This window comes from Gopherus evgoodei, chromosome 1 (genome assembly GCF_007399415.2).
Source record: "Gopherus evgoodei ecotype Sinaloan lineage chromosome 1, rGopEvg1_v1.p, whole genome shotgun sequence".
NCBI classification, from domain to species: Eukaryota; Metazoa; Chordata; order Testudines; family Testudinidae; genus Gopherus; species Gopherus evgoodei.
In genome coordinates, this window is record NC_044322.1 from 29,718,017 (window position 1) to 29,738,057 (window position 20,041).

The 20,041-nt window shown below is 43.1% G+C and overlaps 1 protein-coding gene across 1 annotated transcript in view; it reads left to right on the top strand.

Annotated features, from left to right (window-relative positions):
* DYNC2H1 (dynein cytoplasmic 2 heavy chain 1) overlaps positions 1 to 20,041 on the top strand; it is a 362,438-nt gene that overhangs the window by 215,656 nt on the left and 126,741 nt on the right. The window contains 3 exon segments of the mRNA XM_030560509.1: positions 7,815 to 7,975; positions 10,619 to 10,744; positions 13,068 to 13,178. Of these exon segments, the coding sequence (XP_030416369.1) occupies positions 7,815 to 7,975; positions 10,619 to 10,744; positions 13,068 to 13,178 (398 nt within the window).

Consider the following 20,041-nt stretch of genomic DNA (forward strand, 5'->3'; position numbering starts at 1 on the left):
ACAACTTCTTTGAATAGTATCCCTATAAGTGTGCTCCACTGTGTCTGCATTACTGTACTGCTCATCGGAGAACTTTGGTAGCAGTCCATCCTGCCCATGCATGCGCTGCTACCCTCCTGCCAAGAGGCTACCCAGCATGCAGGACAATCTCTCCTCAGTCCCTTCTAACCACCCCTGGCTAGAGACCCAGCTAGAGCTCTCCATTCATGGATTGTTAACTCCCTTTAGAATAGCTAATTTTAGATTCCCTTGAAGCCTTTTTTCTTTGTTACTTCCTTTGTAATGTTTAGTCCTGCCTTAAATAAATAAATAACTGAAGAAAGGTCTTGCCTCCTGCCAACTCCTCTCAGTCCCCTCTCCTCCCGCCCCCTGGTCTTCAAAAAGTACCTCAGTTGCAACTAATCTATCCCAGTGACTAATGGACACTTGCAGTGCGTTCTCTGCCTGGGGCAGAAGCACATCCACAAAAGTATGGCAACTAAAGCCCAGGTCCAGGAAAGACAAAGGCAAAGACTCAAAATCCTACTCATTGATTCGGCCCTTCAACCCCTGGAGTCCCGGTGGGAACTCTCACCACAACCCTCTACTTCAAAGGGAATGAGCCCAGAGAGATGAGCCACTCATACAAGGTCTCTAAGAAAAGGTCTGTGAGTCCCCATAACAAGCCCTGATCGAGCCAAAAATGATGTCCAGCTCCATCAGTATCATCAGTACTGATGTCACCGAAGCTGTCTAAAGTGGTGCCCAGGACATGCACAGTGCCTAGCCCACAGAGCAATTTGGACTGCCCAAAGATCTGACGGGTCTTGGCAAAGAAGCACCAGTACCGTGAGGGCATGAAAAACATAGAAGATCTGCCCTGGGGAAGGCTTTGTTGGTACAGACATCAGCGCCAGTACCGACCCTGGTTCAATTGGCTCCAACAGACCTTGTTACCAGGTCCACATCTCCAACCCATCAATGCAAACCTTTTGGCCGCGACAACCTCCTCCGGTACCAACACTATCTGTACCATGGCATTGAAACTGGTGTCGATGGCTGACTTCCCCATGATGTCATAATGTTCTTCAAAGGTATGTGCAGATGCCCAGTTAGCTGCTGTGGAGATTGCTGATATAGGGATACCCTTAGAGAAGGCAACAGAAGAGGAAACCAATCTCATAGAGTGTGTGCGTATTGAAAATGAGGGTGCTACATTACGCATCTGGTAACAGAGCTTGATACAGTTCGAGACCCATGAGGAGAGCTTTTAAGCTGAAATCACTGCAGCTTTTGATCTATCTACAACGGAAAGAAAGAATATCAGATTTTGTTGAATGCTTTGTTCTGTTCAAATAGAATGTCAGGACTCTCCTCAGACTGAGCATATGTAGGATGGTTTCCCTATTATCTTGATGAGGTTTAGGATAAAAGGATGAAAGTTGAATAAGTTGATTTACATGAAAATCGGAATTCACTTTGGGAGTGAACTTTGGATGTGGTCTAAGAGTGACTTTGTCAGCGAAGAACACAGTGATGGGGGTATGCCCCATCAGGGCCTCTCTCTCCGCTATCCTTCTTGCTAAGGTCATGGTGATCAGGAACAGGATGAGCTAATGAACAAGTGGCCATGGATTCAAACTGTGGTCTAGTCAGTCCTTTTAACATCAGGTGGAGATTCCATTGAGGATTGGGAAGTCTGGTTTGGGGAAGGAGGTTCACTATGCCTTTGAGAAACCTCTTTGTGGTCAGTTGAGAAAAAAATGATTATCTTTCTACCTGCTGGTTAAAGGTTGCGGTTACTGTTAAGTGAACCTTTAGCAAGACCCCATTTCTTGAGAGTCAGCAGGTAGTCCAGGACCTCCAATAGGGTGACGTCATTTGTGGTGACTTCTAATTGTTTTAAAAAATCTGGCTAAAATGGAAATACAATTTTTAAAGAGGCTTGACATTAATTATCTACAGCTTCATTTTCTTTAGGAAAGCAGTAATGGTATCCAGAAATAAAATAAAATGTATGCTAAGCAGCACATCAGATTTAATTCTCATAGATACTTTCCTAAAACTAAACTGCACTTGAATTCTTTTGGTCCCTTTGCATCTAGGTAAATCATAATTATTTGCCAAAACAGATATAATTAAATCTACTATTTCTGTTTGCAACTAGAAATAGCATTAGTCTGTTGTATGCTGTTAACATTATTACCCGCAGATCCCTGATACAAGAGGTTGAAAAAATTGGGCCATGCTTACTGCTGGCATAAATTGGCATAGCTGCATTAACTTTAAAAGAAAGCTGCTGTGAAAAAGTGTTTACTGACTTCACTAGATTCACACCAATTTCCACCAGCAGAGAATTTGGCTCCTTGTATCTGGATGTTGTACTTAGATGTCAGACTTTTTTCTCCTCCCATTTTTTTCTTTACTCAGGACAGTTTCTCAGAAATAATGGCTCTGTAATCCTGACCTTTTAACTTTTTAATTGCCTCAGCTTGCAACACCACAGGCAGATCTGTATTATGGGTTTGGGATCTCATATGCTGCTTTTGCTCCTGTTGTACTTCCTCAGATCATCATACATCTTCACAATGGCTATGTAATCCCTTAGCACTGTAGTGCCAAATTCATTTTTCTTTCAATTTTTGTCACACCTGCAAACTGAGCACTTGAAACTTCTGCAAAGACTTACTAACCTGGTGATGGTCTTGAACTCTGGGTTCCTGGAGCATCCTTCTCCCCTTCTTGAAAACTATAAAAACTTTTACAACAACATTAGCTGTGAATGGGGACAAATTGAGTTCTCTCTAAAGCAACCTCTTACAAGAATCCTGTGAGGTTCCAAAGGTGGATACAAAGGTCTACAGTTCACCTGCAGGTCAGTACCCTCTACTGGATGTTTGACATTTTTGCCCAGTTTCTCATGGTGATCATTCACTTAACCTTCTTTCCAGAACTATGCAGGTCAACTTGTAACACCCATCTAAAACTATAATTTCAGCACTTAGTTCTCACCACAATGTGATGGGTCATATATGTTACTTGTTTCAGGTGTCAGTTTTATCATCTGATTCAGAATTTGATAGTGCTCACATCAAAGTGTGATCTTTTGGTACCTCCATCTTACATTCATCTATTAAAAAGCACTGTGGTGGGCTGTAGGTGTGCCTCCTGGAGTGCATCCTTCTTCCTATCAGGAGACACTGAACTACTTCACAAAGCACATTTCCAAAAGTCACGCACCCTTCCCCAATTCCCATTATATTCATCAACATGGAGACTGGTGCAAAAAAAGCTAGAACATTGGTTCTGATCTGTCCTCTGCAGCCATACAACCTCATCTGGGTCTATTCCTTGCTGGCTGGGTCACTGTGCAACCTGTGCGGGCATTGCTTTTCTGAGCACAGTTATATAATATATGTAAAATTTCCTTCTCAACTGGTGAATCAGTCTTCAGTCCTGGTAGGATTCCCTTTGCATTCCCTCTGAGCTCTGGTAATAAATGAGATGGTGGTCTTTGCATTGCTGTTTGACCAGCTCCTTCAGTTCTTCTGAACCCTGGAATCCAACCCTCAATCCCATAGATGCCAGTCTCCAGGAGCGGGGAGTACATCTAAAGTAACATTTTATGCTGTGACACCTGGTCTTAACAAAAGTAAAAGCATATCTTCAACCGTTTGGACCTATCAGGTGAACTTTTGCAAGACTGACAAATCACACAGAAGTGGCGTATGTTGTTAGAAAGCAAAAAATGAAAAGCAATTGACTCCTTTTGAAAAGCAAAGCTATATGTTCCTGGAGAGAAATTCAATTATCTTCTCCGAAGATCAACAGCTCAAATGAAGGAAACTGTCAGAATGGATTGTCTTAGCCATCAGTCACTGGCCCCAGATGAACAGCGTTTGAAGTTTTTCACTGAATTTATCATCTGCACGGCATACGGTCAATAGATTTTCTCACATCAAGAAATAATACAAAGCTTCCCTGCATTTCCCTCTCAAAACTTTGACCCTTCAGCGCTGGGCTGGGATGCTTTCTTCTTGAATTGGGAACAGACTAACTATTCCCACTTTTCCCCCTTGTTTCAAGGATTTTGAAGAAGAGCAGACAATGCCAAGCTTGATAACCCCAGGTGAATATGGATGCCTTGGTTCTCCCAGCTCTTGAACATCATAGTGGAGCTTTGGCTGGTGTCTTCTTCTTTCCTATTCAGGTAGACTCATTGAAATGTCTACCGTTAGGTTAGTTGTTATTGCTGGGGGGGTTGTTTTTGTTTTGTTTTAATTAGCAAAAGTGATTAAATAATATTAAAGGCTAATGATTTGCCAAACATCATTCTTTCACATACTTTTGCATGTTTTACAAGATAAAAACGTACAGGATGGGTTAACTTTTAAAGTTTTTTATTTTTAAATGTATGTTTTTCTAAGGTTTTTACAATAAGTTGGTGGGAGGGTACACTTTAAATAGATTGGTTCCATGATGAGTTTCGTACAGTGTGAATTAGATAGCCTTAGTTTAATATTGAATTATTTTAGCTTATTACAATAGCTTAGGTAATTATTATTTATTTAGAGTTTAATTCTCACCTACTGTGAGGAAAGAAATAGGCTCCCACTTTGAGAAATGAGATATCTTTGTGTCGTTCATTTAAGGTATTCTGATGCAACTAATTATGATACCTTCTCAGTACTTCTGTTTCTTGTCATCCTCTGAACATGAATAGCTGTCACTTACGTTCTTTTTCAGAGATTTGTTTAACTTTATTTCCTAGCAGCCTCTTGTTTTTAAAAGCAATACTAGCAGAGCTGGTAAACCTAAAATTATCTCTTTCAGCTTTGTTTTGGTACATGTCATGCAGGGGCTTACTTGTGAGCTAGAGGAATAACTGAATCTTACAAGAATGCTTCACTCAAGGCTAAGACATGAGATATTCCCATGATCTAATATGATCTCTAGAAAACTAGGAATATATCCATATTGCACCCATAGTTCTTCACACTGCTTGTTACTTCTATTACATTATTGCTCGGTTTGCCTAGTTAGGATCAAGGCTCCATTGTGTTAGGGACTGTACAAACACAGAATAAAACATAGTTTCTGGTCTGAAAGGTAATGTTAGAAAAGTCAGTATCAAAGAAGAACTGGCTTGAATATTGAAAGCAAAGTGGTTTTTCAAGAAGGGTGGTGACTAGTGGGCCACCACTGATGATTAGGCCTAGTTGAGTTATTGTACGTATTGAAAACTTGATATAGCATATAGTGAAGAAAGACTATAATTCATTATACTTTTTGAATTTCCATATGAGTAGATGTGAAGAATATTAACCAATAGGATTGAGTATATGGTCAGTAGTCATATGCTATAAATCACTGTATAGGAGAAAATTGTGGGTTATTGTCGAATATGGAAATATAACACTTGGACACAGTGCTTATCCCTGAGGAAGATATTTCCAAATGGATTCACTCCAATGATAAGCCTCTGCTCTGTCATTTTCTTATACTGAGCATACTGCAACTGCAGCTGAGCAGGACTTTCCCTGCAATTGCAGCTCTGATCTGCTACAAAGAAGGTCTTGTCTGGCACCTGAACTGAGAGCTGGGAGACAGCCAGAAGCTGGTGTTAATAGGACCTTCATGTATATTCTGGAGTGTCTAGCAAAATTGCTTTTAACAATTTAAAGCACTATAGAATATAGACTGTTAGACTAAAATGAGGTAAATATGTTTAAAAATTTGCTCCACTCTTTTTTTAAATGCAAATTTTAAATATGGTTTATGTTTGACATGGAGCATATCTGTTGATTTGTCATCATAGGGTTTCTACAGCATCTAACACCTCACGTTAGGCTTAGTTTAGTTTTTCTTATTAGATGCGGACCTTTCAAAGCCAATTTGCAGCAGCCTCATCAGCAAAGTGAAAGCCCTCAGTCCACCATCAAATCTGGTCAGCGAGCAGTCATCAGTGATGTGTGACATTGTCTGTCTTTGGCAACAGCTGCATGTGGGATTCTTTTGCTGGACCAAAATGTACAGGCTGGCTACATATTAACCCTTCCCCAATCAAAATCAGTTAAAAAGGGTTGTTGAATGGCATAGCAAATCAAAGCCAGGTACACATATGGTCAGGACAGTTATAAGAGGCTGGTTTATGATGGCAGCTGCAGACCATTCTTCACACTACATAGACTTGGCAGAGAAATCTGGGCAGGACAAGTGGGCCCACAGTAAGTGCCTTGATAACAAGTGCGCTCTTGGGTGGTTGAACATGTCTGTGTATAGTGGTAGGCTCGGATTTGCCCTAATCTTCTCAACGATTCTGGCTGTTGCACTTTCACAACAGATGTGTGGAGGAGTGATGTTGCTTAACATGGGGAGTCATGGTACTGGTGTGCAAATGATTACAATGTAGTTATGTGTCAACTAACTTGACGTGAGTTGAATGGAGCTAGATTGGAGCACTATATTTTGGTGCATAGTAACAGAGGGCTAAACCGGATGATTGGGTAGTTTGAGCGTTTGCTCCCTAAGAAGTGCTGGCCAGTTTGCTTAGAAGGTTGTCGTGTGTCCTCACCTTAGCTGCGGTTTCCCTCAACTGATTAAGATGTGTGAGAGAAATGCAGTGTTGCCAAGCACAAAATTATCACTGAAGCATGCGCTTAAATCCTTTTTACATAACTTTAAGCATATACTTAATGCTTTACTGAATTAGGTCAAAGTGTTCAACATCAAAGTGACATGCTACAGCAAATCATGGATGAAATTCATCCTGGTGAAGCAGGCTTGTGCAGGGTCATCCCAATCACTTAGGCCCTCATCAAAGCAAGACAAGTCCATAAGATTTGTATGGTGGTACTGCCACAATGGAATTAACCTGAGCCTATGTCAAAACTTCCAGTATTCTTTTACTCCAATTCTTCTCTTTCTGTATATTACCTGGAAGATAAGGAGACACAACACTCTTGTACTTCTCATCGATCCAGTTTAGGAGCATCAGGTTTGTGCTTGAATCATATGGATGGGTCATTAGAGCATGGGTGCTTCTACCTGTGCTACCAGATCTTTCTCACTGAAAAACCAAATATTCTCTATCCAAATAACTGAAGGGTTCGTATGCTAGGTAGTGTAGATCATGATACCTTATTAAGTACTAATGTTGAATGCTCTAAGGAAGTGCAGTCTCTCAAAGCTCAGCAAGGAACTGTTATTCTCTGAAATGAAGGCCATTTCATTTTGGCCTTGACTAAACAGTTGTCACTTGTCATCATTTCCTGAGATTGTGAACTTTGAAGAAGTCTTTTCCCAATATTAGGGTGCACTTGGGAGCTGTTTCTGCTTATCGTCTACAAGTAAATTTAATCTCTCTTTAGTCTTCCAGTTGTTATGGTGGGTAGTTTTGTTTTGTTTTTTTAAATTCTGAAAGTTCCAGATTTGATCCTCCAACATATGTGATGTCTGTATAAATGTGTAAACAATTGATTGCAATTGAACTAGGATAAAAAATATGGTTCTAACATAAGCACATTTCTGTGGTCACTAAGATCAGTCATAGCAACTAAAGCAGTCCCATATCCATAATAGCATCTGTCCTATTTGTCTTTCTGTTTCATTTTGCAATATGAATTTGTTATATTATAGTACCTTATTTATATGCCAAAGTGGGTCTTTTGTATCAATCAGAAGTTTTAAAAAAACACGTAGTCTTTTAGGAAATGATGTTTTGTTCTAGCTATATATGTAGCTGGTTTATCTTTGAGTTGAAGGAGTTTATTTCTAAGGAACATTCTATTTTTTATTGTTGTTGTGTTTTTTTTTTAATATTTGTCCAATTGCAGGAATAAAAGAGTTGTCCCCACCACCCCTGAATCTAAAACGTCTGTATAAAGAGACATTGGAGATTGAGCCCGTCTTGATAATTATTTCCCCTGGTGCTGATCCTTCTCAAGAACTACAAGAACTTGCCAGTGTGGAAAGACATGGAGAGTGCTACCACCAGGTTGGTCTCAGATATGCATAATGATACAATATAATGTTTGTGTTTAAAATATACAATGGTCATCGCAGTGTTTTTAATTTCTATTTTTAACTGAAAAAGTAAAATCAGAGATTAAAGTAATATTCAGTTCTACTGATCTTCATTTTCTTTAGGAAATTCTGTAAAATAGTTTGAGAATCTTAAAAACTAAGTATTAGTTAATTGATAGCTGATGATAGTTTTTGTACAGTACTTTGCTCTTTCAAGTCTGCCCAATAGATCATTCAAGATGGCTTCTTTGGGGAAGTACTTAGATATAAGAGGTGCGTGTTTTGTGACAGCATGAAGTCTTATCACTGACCAGCACAACAGATGCTTTCCTGCCTGGGTGAAAGCTGAACTTGTCTCCACATGTTGTTTGCTCTGCACTGCACTGCATTTCAGCACAAAAGGTCAATTGATTTGACAAAGGAGTCTGAAGAACATTTTTCAAGAGCAGGTCTCATCAGCACGATATAGCCTGACTCTGGATTGCATCTGAAAATCCAGCTATGAATAAACAGAAGACTTCAACCTTCTCTAAGCCTCTCAGTTTCAAATACAGAGAATATTTGGTACCATTGAATGCAGCTCTTAAAAAGATGCCCAGCAAGGATGAGAAGGGCTCATCTCCAAAAGTCAGCTGCTTAAAGCTGACCAAAATTAGCTACAATTGGGTTCATGATATGTGTGTAACCTGACAGCAATTAACCTTTTAAGGTCTTCCCATAAAACTGATGTACTTATCCCCAATGGGTATTTGAATGTGAAGTACTCCACTTTGGATCTGAATCAATCTTCCTCAACTCCTCTGATAACATAACAGGTTAGGGGCAGTTTAATCTTGCCTCTCAGCAGTCTTTGAATTTGTACTTTTTTCTCAACTGAAAACTAGTGTGATCTGTCCCTCCTCGCATACTCTAAAGATTCAAGTCTCTCTGGGATCCCACATTGTTATTAATATATAAGAGCAGCTTTCTCGCTCTTCATCTTCTGACACATCTGATATTAGCTCTGTGTGATTGGATCAAAAAATGTCCTTCCCCTCTTTGCCATCCCATATAATGTTTTGGAATGATATCTGGACAAAGAGTGAAATTCTTATGGTAAATCTTCTGGATGTTGTTCTATTAAAAAAGATTAGAAGAGAAGCACTAAGTCTCCAAAATCATCTTCCCCAAACATTCCACATAGTAGATAGAATCTCTGATTTTTTTATTTATCTCATAAATCATCTCTGTAAACTGATAGAGTAATTTTGAGTCAACGGGGAATGATAGGGAACAGACCACTGAGCGTTTAGCATCTCCTTCCACTTTACCTGATAACTTAATCACCTTTTCCTTATCACCTCCTGATTATTCAAAAGCATTCCAAGATAAGGTATCATATGTTTGGCTTATACACTGGACATCCCTGCATCACCAGTCCAAGAGAGGCCCACAAACTCTTTGATTTATTTGAACTCAGGGATAAAAAGCATGACAACTCTTCCATCAATAGATGTCTACTGGAATTATCCACAGAGTCATGGTTCTCCTTACCTCTGTTTCATCAGTGACAGACAAGCCAAGACAGATTTTAGTAGCTCTTTGACATCTTCTTAACTCTCTTGCACCATGTTCCTTGTTATTTGACAGTCTCTGTTAGATGGTAGGGGAGCTTGGCTGAACATTCATTAAGAGTAGTGTAATAGACATCTGGCACAGATGCCTATTCCATTAACTCAGCAGTTTCACTGAGATGGGGAAAGGGAAATCTTGTCTTCATACATCATTCCTCAGAAAGTTCAGTTTAAGATTTTTGATTTTCCATTTGGAAGTGCTAATTTATTTAGCAGCTGAACAGACAGCACTTTAAGAAAATTAAGACAAGGTCCTATGCTAGGTCATTTGTATCTTCCCCACTCTTCTCATAGAAAGAAAACAGGCTTGTTTCTCCTATCCTTTACCAGTTTTACAGTGATGTAACTCCATTATCTTCAATATAATTATTCCTAATTTACATCCATGTGAGTAGAAGAGAATCAAGTCTATCTTTTTTGCTACCAAAGGTGGTATCAGTAATCTCAGTACCAGCAGTGTCACACTATCAGAGTTCAGTGTCTAACAAAGGAATTTATATGTCAACCTGAAAGGGAAACAATGCTGCCGTCACGCAGCAGCATCAGCTCTTTCAGTACCAAGCACTGATTTTGATATTTTGGCTACTGAGCTCCAGTCCAATCTGTTGCAAAGACCCATCTCCATTTCCATCCTTATGTGGCAACAGACTCCTTTTTAATCCCATCATAATTATGTTAGACCAGTGGTTCCTGTAGATCATAAAGGATATGCCAGCTAGATCAAATCCCTTTCATCTGTCTAGAATGTACAATTCTATGTATTGATGCATGTACACTCCCTTACACTCAGATGTTTGTAATGTTTGGGAGATTTACACAGCTTGTTCTACTCCTACAATGGGAATCTTCAAAGGAAAAAAATTAGAGAATTCTAGTTAATGATGAATAACTTTTCTATTTTGTATTTATAATCTAATTTTAAGTAGAGTGTTTTGTTTTCACTGTTGAACAAAATATTAAGGCATAATAAATTCCCAATAAAAATGTGTTTCTTTTTGCAGGTTGCAATGGGCCAAGGCCAAGCTGACTTAGCCATTCAAACTCTAAAAGAATGTGCACGCAATGGAGAATGGCTTTGTTTGAAGAACTTGCATCTTGTTGTATCTTGGCTTCCTATTTTGGAAAAGGTGAGAATAACTGCATCAGAGTCCTCTGCGTCATTTCAGAAACCTCTGGCAACTTCCATGCTAAGTATGCAAAGCTGATGACTGTAAAACGAGTGTCTGGAACAGAAATTTGCAGGTTTCCTAGTCACCAGTGTGATTACATGTTTGAAATCAAAGAGAAACAGACTTCGTTTGATGTGTTTTTTACTTTAATTTTCATTGAGTATAGAAAATGAACTTTTTCCTTAGAACCCTATTCTGCCACCCTTATGATGAAATAGTATTTAATTATCACTGGTCTACAATTTTTGAGAAATCATCTGCTTCAGAGATAAAATGTGATATTTATTATGTATTTTGATGTGCTGAATTCAAATATGACAGTTAACTGATTGGCTACTGTTTCTAAGATATTTAAGTTTTTACATTTTATGTCTATGTATATTGTGTAGATAGTAGAGTTTTAATCATAAATTGTAAACCTAGGTCTTTTCATGTGTTTATGGTTGCTTTACATGATAATATTTCACCTGTCCTGTTTATGTAACACTTTAAAAATCAGCAAAAGGGTTATATAAATAAAATTTATTATGAAACAAAAGGGAAAAAAAGTATTATGTACGTAGCTTAGTCCTATTCAGTGTCTACTCGGCGCTTCTTGGCTTGTCTCTTGTTTTCTTTAAATGGAGCATCTTTTGTCTGCAAGCATTGATGGGCTCCATTTGCCCTGATAGCCTGCCAGGAGATTCCACTGCTGTAATCTGGAGCCCAACAGCTCTGCCTTACTCTTGGGTAGTTCCAAATCCCTGACAAGGTCATTCAGTTCACCTTGTGTTATGAGGTGTGGTTCAGAGGAGGAGGATGGGAGAAAATGTGGGTCCTGTGACATTGATGGTTCAGGACCAGAAGTTTCATCCTCTTCCTCTTCCTCATTTGACTCAAGTGAGAATGATTCTGTGCATCAGGAACCGGCAGTCCTTCTCCGTGGGATACTGGGCAAATAGCTGATGGAATGTTTGGATAATGCACAGTCTACTTTTTCTTCTTTGACACACCTTTCCCAACTGGAGGCACCATACAGAAGTAACAATTGCTGGTATGATCTGTTGGCTCTCTCCAAATCATTGGCACTGCAAAAGGCATAGATTTCCTTTTCCTGTTCAACCACTGGCGAAGATATGTTGCACAAGTGTTGCAGCATATGTGTGGGGCCCACCTCTTGTCCTGATCTCCAATTTTGCAGCCAAAATAAAGGTGATAGGCTTTCTTAACCATAGTGGTTATACTGTGCTTTTGTGATGCAAAAGTCACTTCACCACAAACATAGCAGAAGTTATCTGCACTGTTCACACAAGTACGAGGCATCTCTGCTCACTTTGGCTAAACAGAAATGTGTCCCTTTGCAAAATCAAACACTGACAAATAAGAGAGCACGACACTGTATGATTTCTAGAGCTGATATAGGGCAATTTCTTCAGCAGAGTGATGTAAGCTTCGTTATGATTGCATCATCCATGACTTCTAGGAATAACACGATGCAATTCATATCATGTATGATGCAATACCAGCTTCAGATTACATCATTCATTGTTTTGCCTCAAAAGCAAGTACTGTCCAAACCCAGTCATAGATTTATTCATAGATCCAGTCAAAGATGTATTTTAGTCATTTCTAGTTTAAATTGATATCTCTTCCCTTTATAACTCACTTATCCTGCGCCATTCCCAAATCAAGGGTCTTATTATACTGACCCAATAGCATATCTTGAAAACTAGAGCCAATCAACAATTTTAAGCATCATTTTCGTTCTCAGTGACCCAGAATTAGTAAAGTTGGACTACATTTATTTCAGAAGGATTTTGGCTGTAGAGCAGTGTTATTTGAGTAGTCCCATTGTGACTCGTGCATGCCTGAGAATGTGTACTGCTTAAAGCAACAGGTTCAGCTCAGAATCCAGTTTTTTTATTTAGTTTTAAGTACTATACCTGCCTCTGAGTCTTCCTGCTGTTTTTTGTTTCTTTGCAATCATATTTTCCTATATTTATAAGAAGATACTCTTCCGTGTTGTGTGAAAGACTCACACAGAGAGGAGAAAACTAACTATAAAGGTGTAATAGTAAAATAGCTATATACTAAGTGCTATGAAATCTACAAAGTAAACCAACCTAAAAATTGATTTTCTCCAATCTGTCAATTATTGTAAATCCAGATGTTGCTTGAAACAACAGTAGGTGTTTTCAGACAGAAATATGATTTTAAATTGATAGTATCCCTTTAAACTTTTACTGTGCTGCAGAATCAAATATTCATAATTTTAATACAATACATCTCCTTTTTAAAATAGGAATTGAATACTCTTCAGCCCAAACCTAATTTTCGTCTGTGGCTTACTGCTGAAGTTCATCCAAAATTTACTCCGATTTTGCTTCAGTCAAGTCTGAAAATAACATATGAGGTAAGATTTCTAAGAAACATTTTTATTGTATAGCTACAGACAAGTATTAATGCACTGATGAGAGATGAAATAACAAGCATATGTCTTATAGAAGAAATTTCAGCAAATTGTAAGTGTGACGTTGCACTCTATATGATTTTATGAAAATATGCTAATGAGTGTGAATATAATGTAACTGGAATATGCTTCCTAGAAAAAGTCTCTTGTAAGGTAGCATTACAAAGCTTATAATCTACTGAGTGTGGTCATCCTATTTGTATGTATATATGTATCATTCTTGTATCTGAAACTAGAAATATGAAATATAACTCTGAGGGCCTACTGTAGTTGTGCAAAGTGTTGGCCATTCATGTTCGGAATCTTGATGGCTCCCATCAACCAGGACAATTGACTGTGGATGGCTCTGTTTGCTTGCAGGCCTTCCTGTGAGTCAGGTGGGAGGAATGAAACCTTAAAGTCTTACAGTGATATGTGATCATGTCACCTGAACTGGAATCCTTCTTTAACCTGGTGCTTTTCCATTTAGAAGGAGGGGTAGGAACTCAGAGAGGGACAAAGGATTCCCACCTTGTGCAAAAGATATATAAGGAGGTAGAACAGAACAAAGGGAGTGGCAGTCATGAGAAATCCCCTAGCTACCGCCTGTGCTAGAACAAGGGCTGTACCAGGGGAAAGAATTGTGTCCAGACTAGGATGGTGTCCAGTCTGTGATAGAAGCTTATTGAAACATCTCTGAGGGTGAGATTTTATCTGTATTCAGTTTTCTTACTGTATTAGGCTCAGACTTGCATGTTTTATTTTATTTTGCTTGGTAATTTACTTTGTTCTGTCTGTTATTACTGGGAACTTAAATCCTACTTTTTGTATTTAATAAAATCACTTATTAATTAACCCAGACTATGTATGAATACCTGGGCAGGCAAACAGATGTGCATATCTCTATCAATGTTATGGAAGGCGAACAATTTATTAGTTTATTCTATATAAGCTTTATACAGGGTAAAACTGATTTATTTGGGGTTTGGACTCCATTGGGGGCTGGGCATCTGAGCGTTCTTCCTCGAGTGATTGCTCATATCCATTCCAGTTAGGTGGGCGTGCACCGCATACACGTTCGTCGGAAGACTTTTACCCTAGCAACACTCGGTGGGTCAGCTGGGCGCGCCCTGGAGTGGCGCCTCGGTGGCACCGGATATATACCCCAGCCGACCCAGCCACCCCTCAGTTACTTCTTACCGCTCATGTCGGTCGTTGGAACAGTGGAGCATGGCTTAGCTGACCTCCACTTCCCTAGCTACTCGTAGTTTCTCGTTCGTTATTGTGTATATAGTTATAATCCTTATATAGATAGATAGATAGATAGTTATACTTACGTTACTTCTGTAATAACATAGTTAGCTTAGTAATAGTTAGAGGGGTTCGGGGATTACCCCTTCCCCACACCCGGTGCTGGGGCCCATGCCCGGTTCACCGGGTTTCAAACCGTGCTCGGCCTGCCACAAGCCGATGCCGACAGGAGATCCGCACGACTCCTGTTTGAAGTGCCTCGGGGAATCACACCTGACAGTTAAGTGCCCCATTTGCAAGGCTTTCAAGCCACGAACAAAAAAGGAGCGGGACATCAGGCTTAAACAGCTTCTCATGGAGGCGGCTCTCACCCCTCCACCCTCGGCACCGAGCGCTGGTCAGTCGGTAAGCAGAAGTGCCTCCTCAGCATTGGACCGCACTGGTACGGCCAAAGCCTCTCGGCATAGGACGTCGCCGGCACCGAAGTCAGTTCCATGACGCTCCCTCTCCCTGAGGTTGAGGAAGTCCAAGACTCCTGCTGCTTCGGCACCGCCCGCACTGCAGCCAGAGAGTGCGCCTAAGTCGGATCGCCCAGCGCCGACACCCACTGCGGCACTGACTAAGTCGGCACCATCGATTTGGGTCCCACAAGGGCCATCGAGTCCGGCGCCTGTTAGCTCCCTGGCACGTGCAGCGGTAGAGCTCACCATACCGTCCACGCCAGAGACGTTCTCAGCGGCGAGGGACCTGATCGCCTTGACAGACTCGGCACTGCCTTTACCCCTGGCACCGCCGGTGCGGGTAATTCAGTCCATAGGCAAATCAACCTTGATTAGACCACCCTCTGTCGGCACAGCGGACTGGCACCGCTCATGATCGCGGTCCCGCAGACACTCCAGGTCCAGATGGTGCTCCCGCTCTCAACGCCGCTCGCAGTCCTGGCACTGTTCCACTACACGGTACCGGTCAGACTCGCGGCACCGGTCGGTATCCCGTTCGCCGGCTCACTACTCACGGCATGCTCCAGATCTCTGCACCGCTCCAGGCACCGTTCCTCCCGAAGCCATTCATGATGCAGGGATTCGAGATCTTGGTCGACCTCCCGGCACCAATCTGGTCGCAGGTCCTGATCTCGCTCCCGGTACCGATATGCTTCCCGGCACTGGTCCCCGATACGTAGTGGAGCGAGGTCCGTTGGAACATCTGCCCAAGGCTTCTCCGTTACTCCATGGCCATCCAGACACACTTCGATGTCGTCCCACGCGGACAGCTACTATGCCCAAGACTGCAAGTCGGATGTGCCTACCTGAGTTTTCCAAGAAGACCAGTCTCAGGACCCAAGACCTCATTAGTGGTCCTTTTGGACACCTTGGGCTTACCACCAGGCCCAAGGTGCTCCGTTAGTTCTGGCCTGCTCTGCTTCATCAGAACACCAGAGGCCACAGTTAGGCGTCCTCCTCCACCTGGGATGGAAGAAGCGCTAGTCCACCCAACGGTTTCCCCGGTACCGCTGGAGCAGGAACCGGTGCAAGAGCAAGAGGCCATACAGGACCCGCTCATCCCCGGCATTTCCTCTTCTTCCTCTCCAGATGAGGCAGTGGCAGGGACTTCCTCCTCGGGGCCGCCTCCAATAGACCTAAGAGCCCATCAGGACCTCCTCAGAAGGATAGCGCTCAACATGAACCTCCAGCTGGAGGAGGTTCCGGAGGTCGAGGATCCTGTAGTGAGCATCCTGTTGGTGGATACCCCCACTAAAGCCAATGCCAACACCTTATGGCAGGCCCCAGCCTCCATCCCCCCTACGGCAAAGGGGGTCGAGCATAAATACATGGTGCCCTCTCGGGGGTACGAGTATCTGTATGTCCACTCTCCTCCCTGCTTGCTAGTTGTCCAATCGGTCAACGAGAGGGAGCGCCATGGCCAACAGGTGCCAGCCCCAAAGTCAAAGGAGGCTAGGCGAATGGACCTACTCGGCTGCAAGGTGTATTCGGCAGGCACCCTACAGCTCCGGGTGGCAAATCAGCAGGCCCTACTGAGCCGATATAACTACAACACCTGGGCGGCAGTGCGTAGATTCACAGAGCTACTCCCCCCAGACTCCCGCCAGGAATTCGCTGCTTTCCTGGAGAAAGGGAGAAAGGTGGCCAGAACCTCCCTCCAGGCTTCACTAGATGTGGCCGACTCGGCAGCCAGAACTCTGGCCTCTGGTATCACCATAAAACGCATCTCATGGCTACAGGTTTCCAACCTCCCACTGGAGTTACAATATACCATCCAGGACTTACCCTTTGATGGTAAGGATCTGTTCTCGGAGAAAACTGACCCCAGGCTGCAAAGCTTGAAAGACAATAGAGTCATCATGCGTTCTTTGGGTATGCATATACCTGTGACCCACCGCAGACCTTTCCGTCCCCAGACTCACTGCCCGTACTTTGTGCCCAGACACAGGCAAGACTTTAGCAGATGGCGCGGGCGAGGTGGGCGTAGACTCCAGTCAGGACCCCAAGGGGGCCAAAACCACGGTCCCTCAAAACCACCGGTGGGGCCAAAGTCTGCCTTTTGAAGGTACGCCCGAGGACGGAGTACCAGTTTCAGGACAGGATCCTTTTCCTCCCTTCTCCAACCGCCTCTCCTACTTCTTCCCGGCGTGGTCCCAATTGACCTCAGACCTCTGGGTCCTACGCACGGTGAAACAAGGATACCACCTCCAATTTGTTTCAATCCCACCTTCCCACCCTCCAACCCAGTCCCTCTTCAGGGACCCCTCTCACGAGCAGTTCCTCCTACAAGAGGTGCTGACGCTCCTCGCCATAGGAGCGATAGAAGAGGTACCAAAGGATGAAGAGGGCAAAGGGTTTTACTCCCGTTACTTTCTGATCCCCAAGTCGAAAGGAGGCCTCAGGCCTATCCTAGACCTGCGAGGCCTCGACAAGTTCATGATAAAGTTGAAGTTCTGCATGGTCTCCCTGGGGACCATTATCCCATCCTTGGATCATGGAGACTGGTATGCTGTCCTTGATATGAAGGATGCGTACTTTCACATCACCATTTTTCCTCCGCACAGGAGGTATCTTCGCTTTGTAGCCAACCGTCAGCATTTCCAATTTACGGTCTTTCCTTTTGGCCTCTCCACGGCCCCAAAGGTGTTTACAAAGTATATGGCCGTAGTCGCCGCACACCTCCGCTGACGTCGGATACACGTATTCCCGTATCTGGATGACTGGCTCATCAGAGGGACCTCCGAGACACAAGTCACGCAGCATGTAGGCATTGTCAGGGACCTATTCACACGCTTAGGCCTGATGCTCAATACAGAGAAATCCACACTGGTCCCCACACAAAGGTTAGACTTCATAGGAGCTACCCTGGACTCCATTCTAGCCAAGGCCTACCTACCTCAGCCGCGGTTCGAGGCAATAGCAACAATCATCCGAGGTTTGCAGAACTTCCCGATAACCTCAGCTCTCACCTGTCTCAGTCTCCTAGGTCACATGGCTGCCTCACATATGTGACCAAATATGCCAGGCTCTGCCTTTGACCTCTCCAAACGTGGCTCAATTCGGTATACCATCCAGGCAGGGACCCAATAGACACAATAGTCACCATTCCCCCAAGCACCCTACGCTCCCTCGACTGGTGGCTAACCCCCTCCCTGGTTTGTGCAGGGTTACTGTTCCATCCACCCCAACCCTCACTGTCCCTGATGACAGACACGTCATCTCTCGGATGGGGGGCTCACCTCGGACACCTTCGTACTCAGGGCCTCTGGAACTGGCCCTTCACATAAATGTCCGAGAGCTGAAAGCGGTCTGCCTGGCATGCCAGACATTCCAGCAGCATCTACATGGCCGTTGTGTCTCAGTGTTTACAGACAACACAACGGCCATGTATTATATAAATAAACAGGGAGGGACTCTGTCATGGTATAAACCCCCACTCTGAACCTTAGCGTCCAAAAGATGGGGTACCAGCATGAATTCCTCTAAGCTCAATTACCAGCTTAGTACTTGTAGCACTGCCACCAACCAGGAATTCCAGTGCCTGGTACACTCCGGTCCCCCCCAAAACCTTGCCCGAGGACCCCCAAGACCCAGTCCCTCTGGATCTTAACACAAGGAAAGTAAACCCTTTCCCTCACCGTTGCCTCTCCCAGACTTCCCCTCCCTGGGTTACCCTGGAAGATCACTGTGATTCAAACTCCTTGAATCTTAAAACAGAGAGGAAAATTCACCTTCCCCCCCTCCTTCTCAATCCCCCTCCCAGACTCTCCCTGGGAGAGAAAGTAATCCTAACACTGAGAGAAATTAACCTTTTTCTCCCCCTTCCCTCCTTTCTCCCCACCAATTCCCTGGTGGATCCAGACCCAGTCCCCCGGGGTCTCACTAGAATAAAAAAAAATCAGGTTCTTAAACAAGAAAAGCTTTTAATTAAAGGGAGAAAAACAGTAAAAATTATCTTTGTAAATTTAAGATGGAATATGTTACAGGGTCTTTCAGCTATAGACACTGGGAATACCCTCCCAGCCTAAGTATTCAAGTACAAATTAAAATCCTTTCAGCAAAATAAAAATTTGAACTCCTTCCAGCCAAATACATATTTGAACTCCTTCCAGCCAAATACACATTTGCAAATAAAGAAAACAAACATAAGCCTAACTCACCTTATCTACCTAGTACTTACTATTCTGGACATATAAGAGACTGTATCAGAGAGATTGGAGAGAAACCTGGTTACACGTCTGGTCCTTCTGAGCCCCCAGAGTGAACAACAACCAAAAACTAACAGCACACACAAAGACTTCCCTCCCTCAAGATTTGAAAGTCTCCTGTCCCCTGATTGGTCCTCTGGTCAGGTGACAGCCAGGCTCACTGAACTTGTTAACCCTTTACAGGCAAAAGAGACATGAAATACTCCTGTTCTATTAACCCTTAAATATCTGTTTATGACAAACTCGATCTTCCTCCCTCTGTCAGGAGACCATCCGACTCTGGGACTTCTGCATAGCCCACTCGATAGACCTGGTAGCGTCTTTTCTTCCAGGGGTTTGGAACACTCTGGCGGATCAGTTGAGCAGATCCTTCCTCTGTCACGAATGGTCGATAAGACCAGATGTTATTCATTCGGTCTTCCAGAAGTGGGGCTTTCCCCACATAGATCTATTCACCTCTCGCATGAACAGGAAATGCCAAATGTTCTGCTTCTTCCAGGTTCTTTCACCGGGATCGATCTGAGACGCATTCCTCATGTTGTGGAAGCACCGACTGCTCTATGCCTTCCCACTGTTCCCACTGGTTCACAAGGTCCTGATAAAACTCTGCAGGGACAGAGCGCACCTAATCATGATTGCTCCAGCGTGGCCCAGACAGCACTGGCACATCACACTGCTCAACCTGTCCATAACCAGTCCAATTACCCTGCCACTCCACCCAGACCTCATAACGCAGGACCACAGCAATCTCCGCCACCCAGACCTGCAGGCCCTTCACCTCACGGCGTGGCTACTGCATGGCTAAACAAGTCGGAGTTACGCTGCTCCGCTCCGGTACAACATATACTCCTGAGTAACAGAAAGCCTT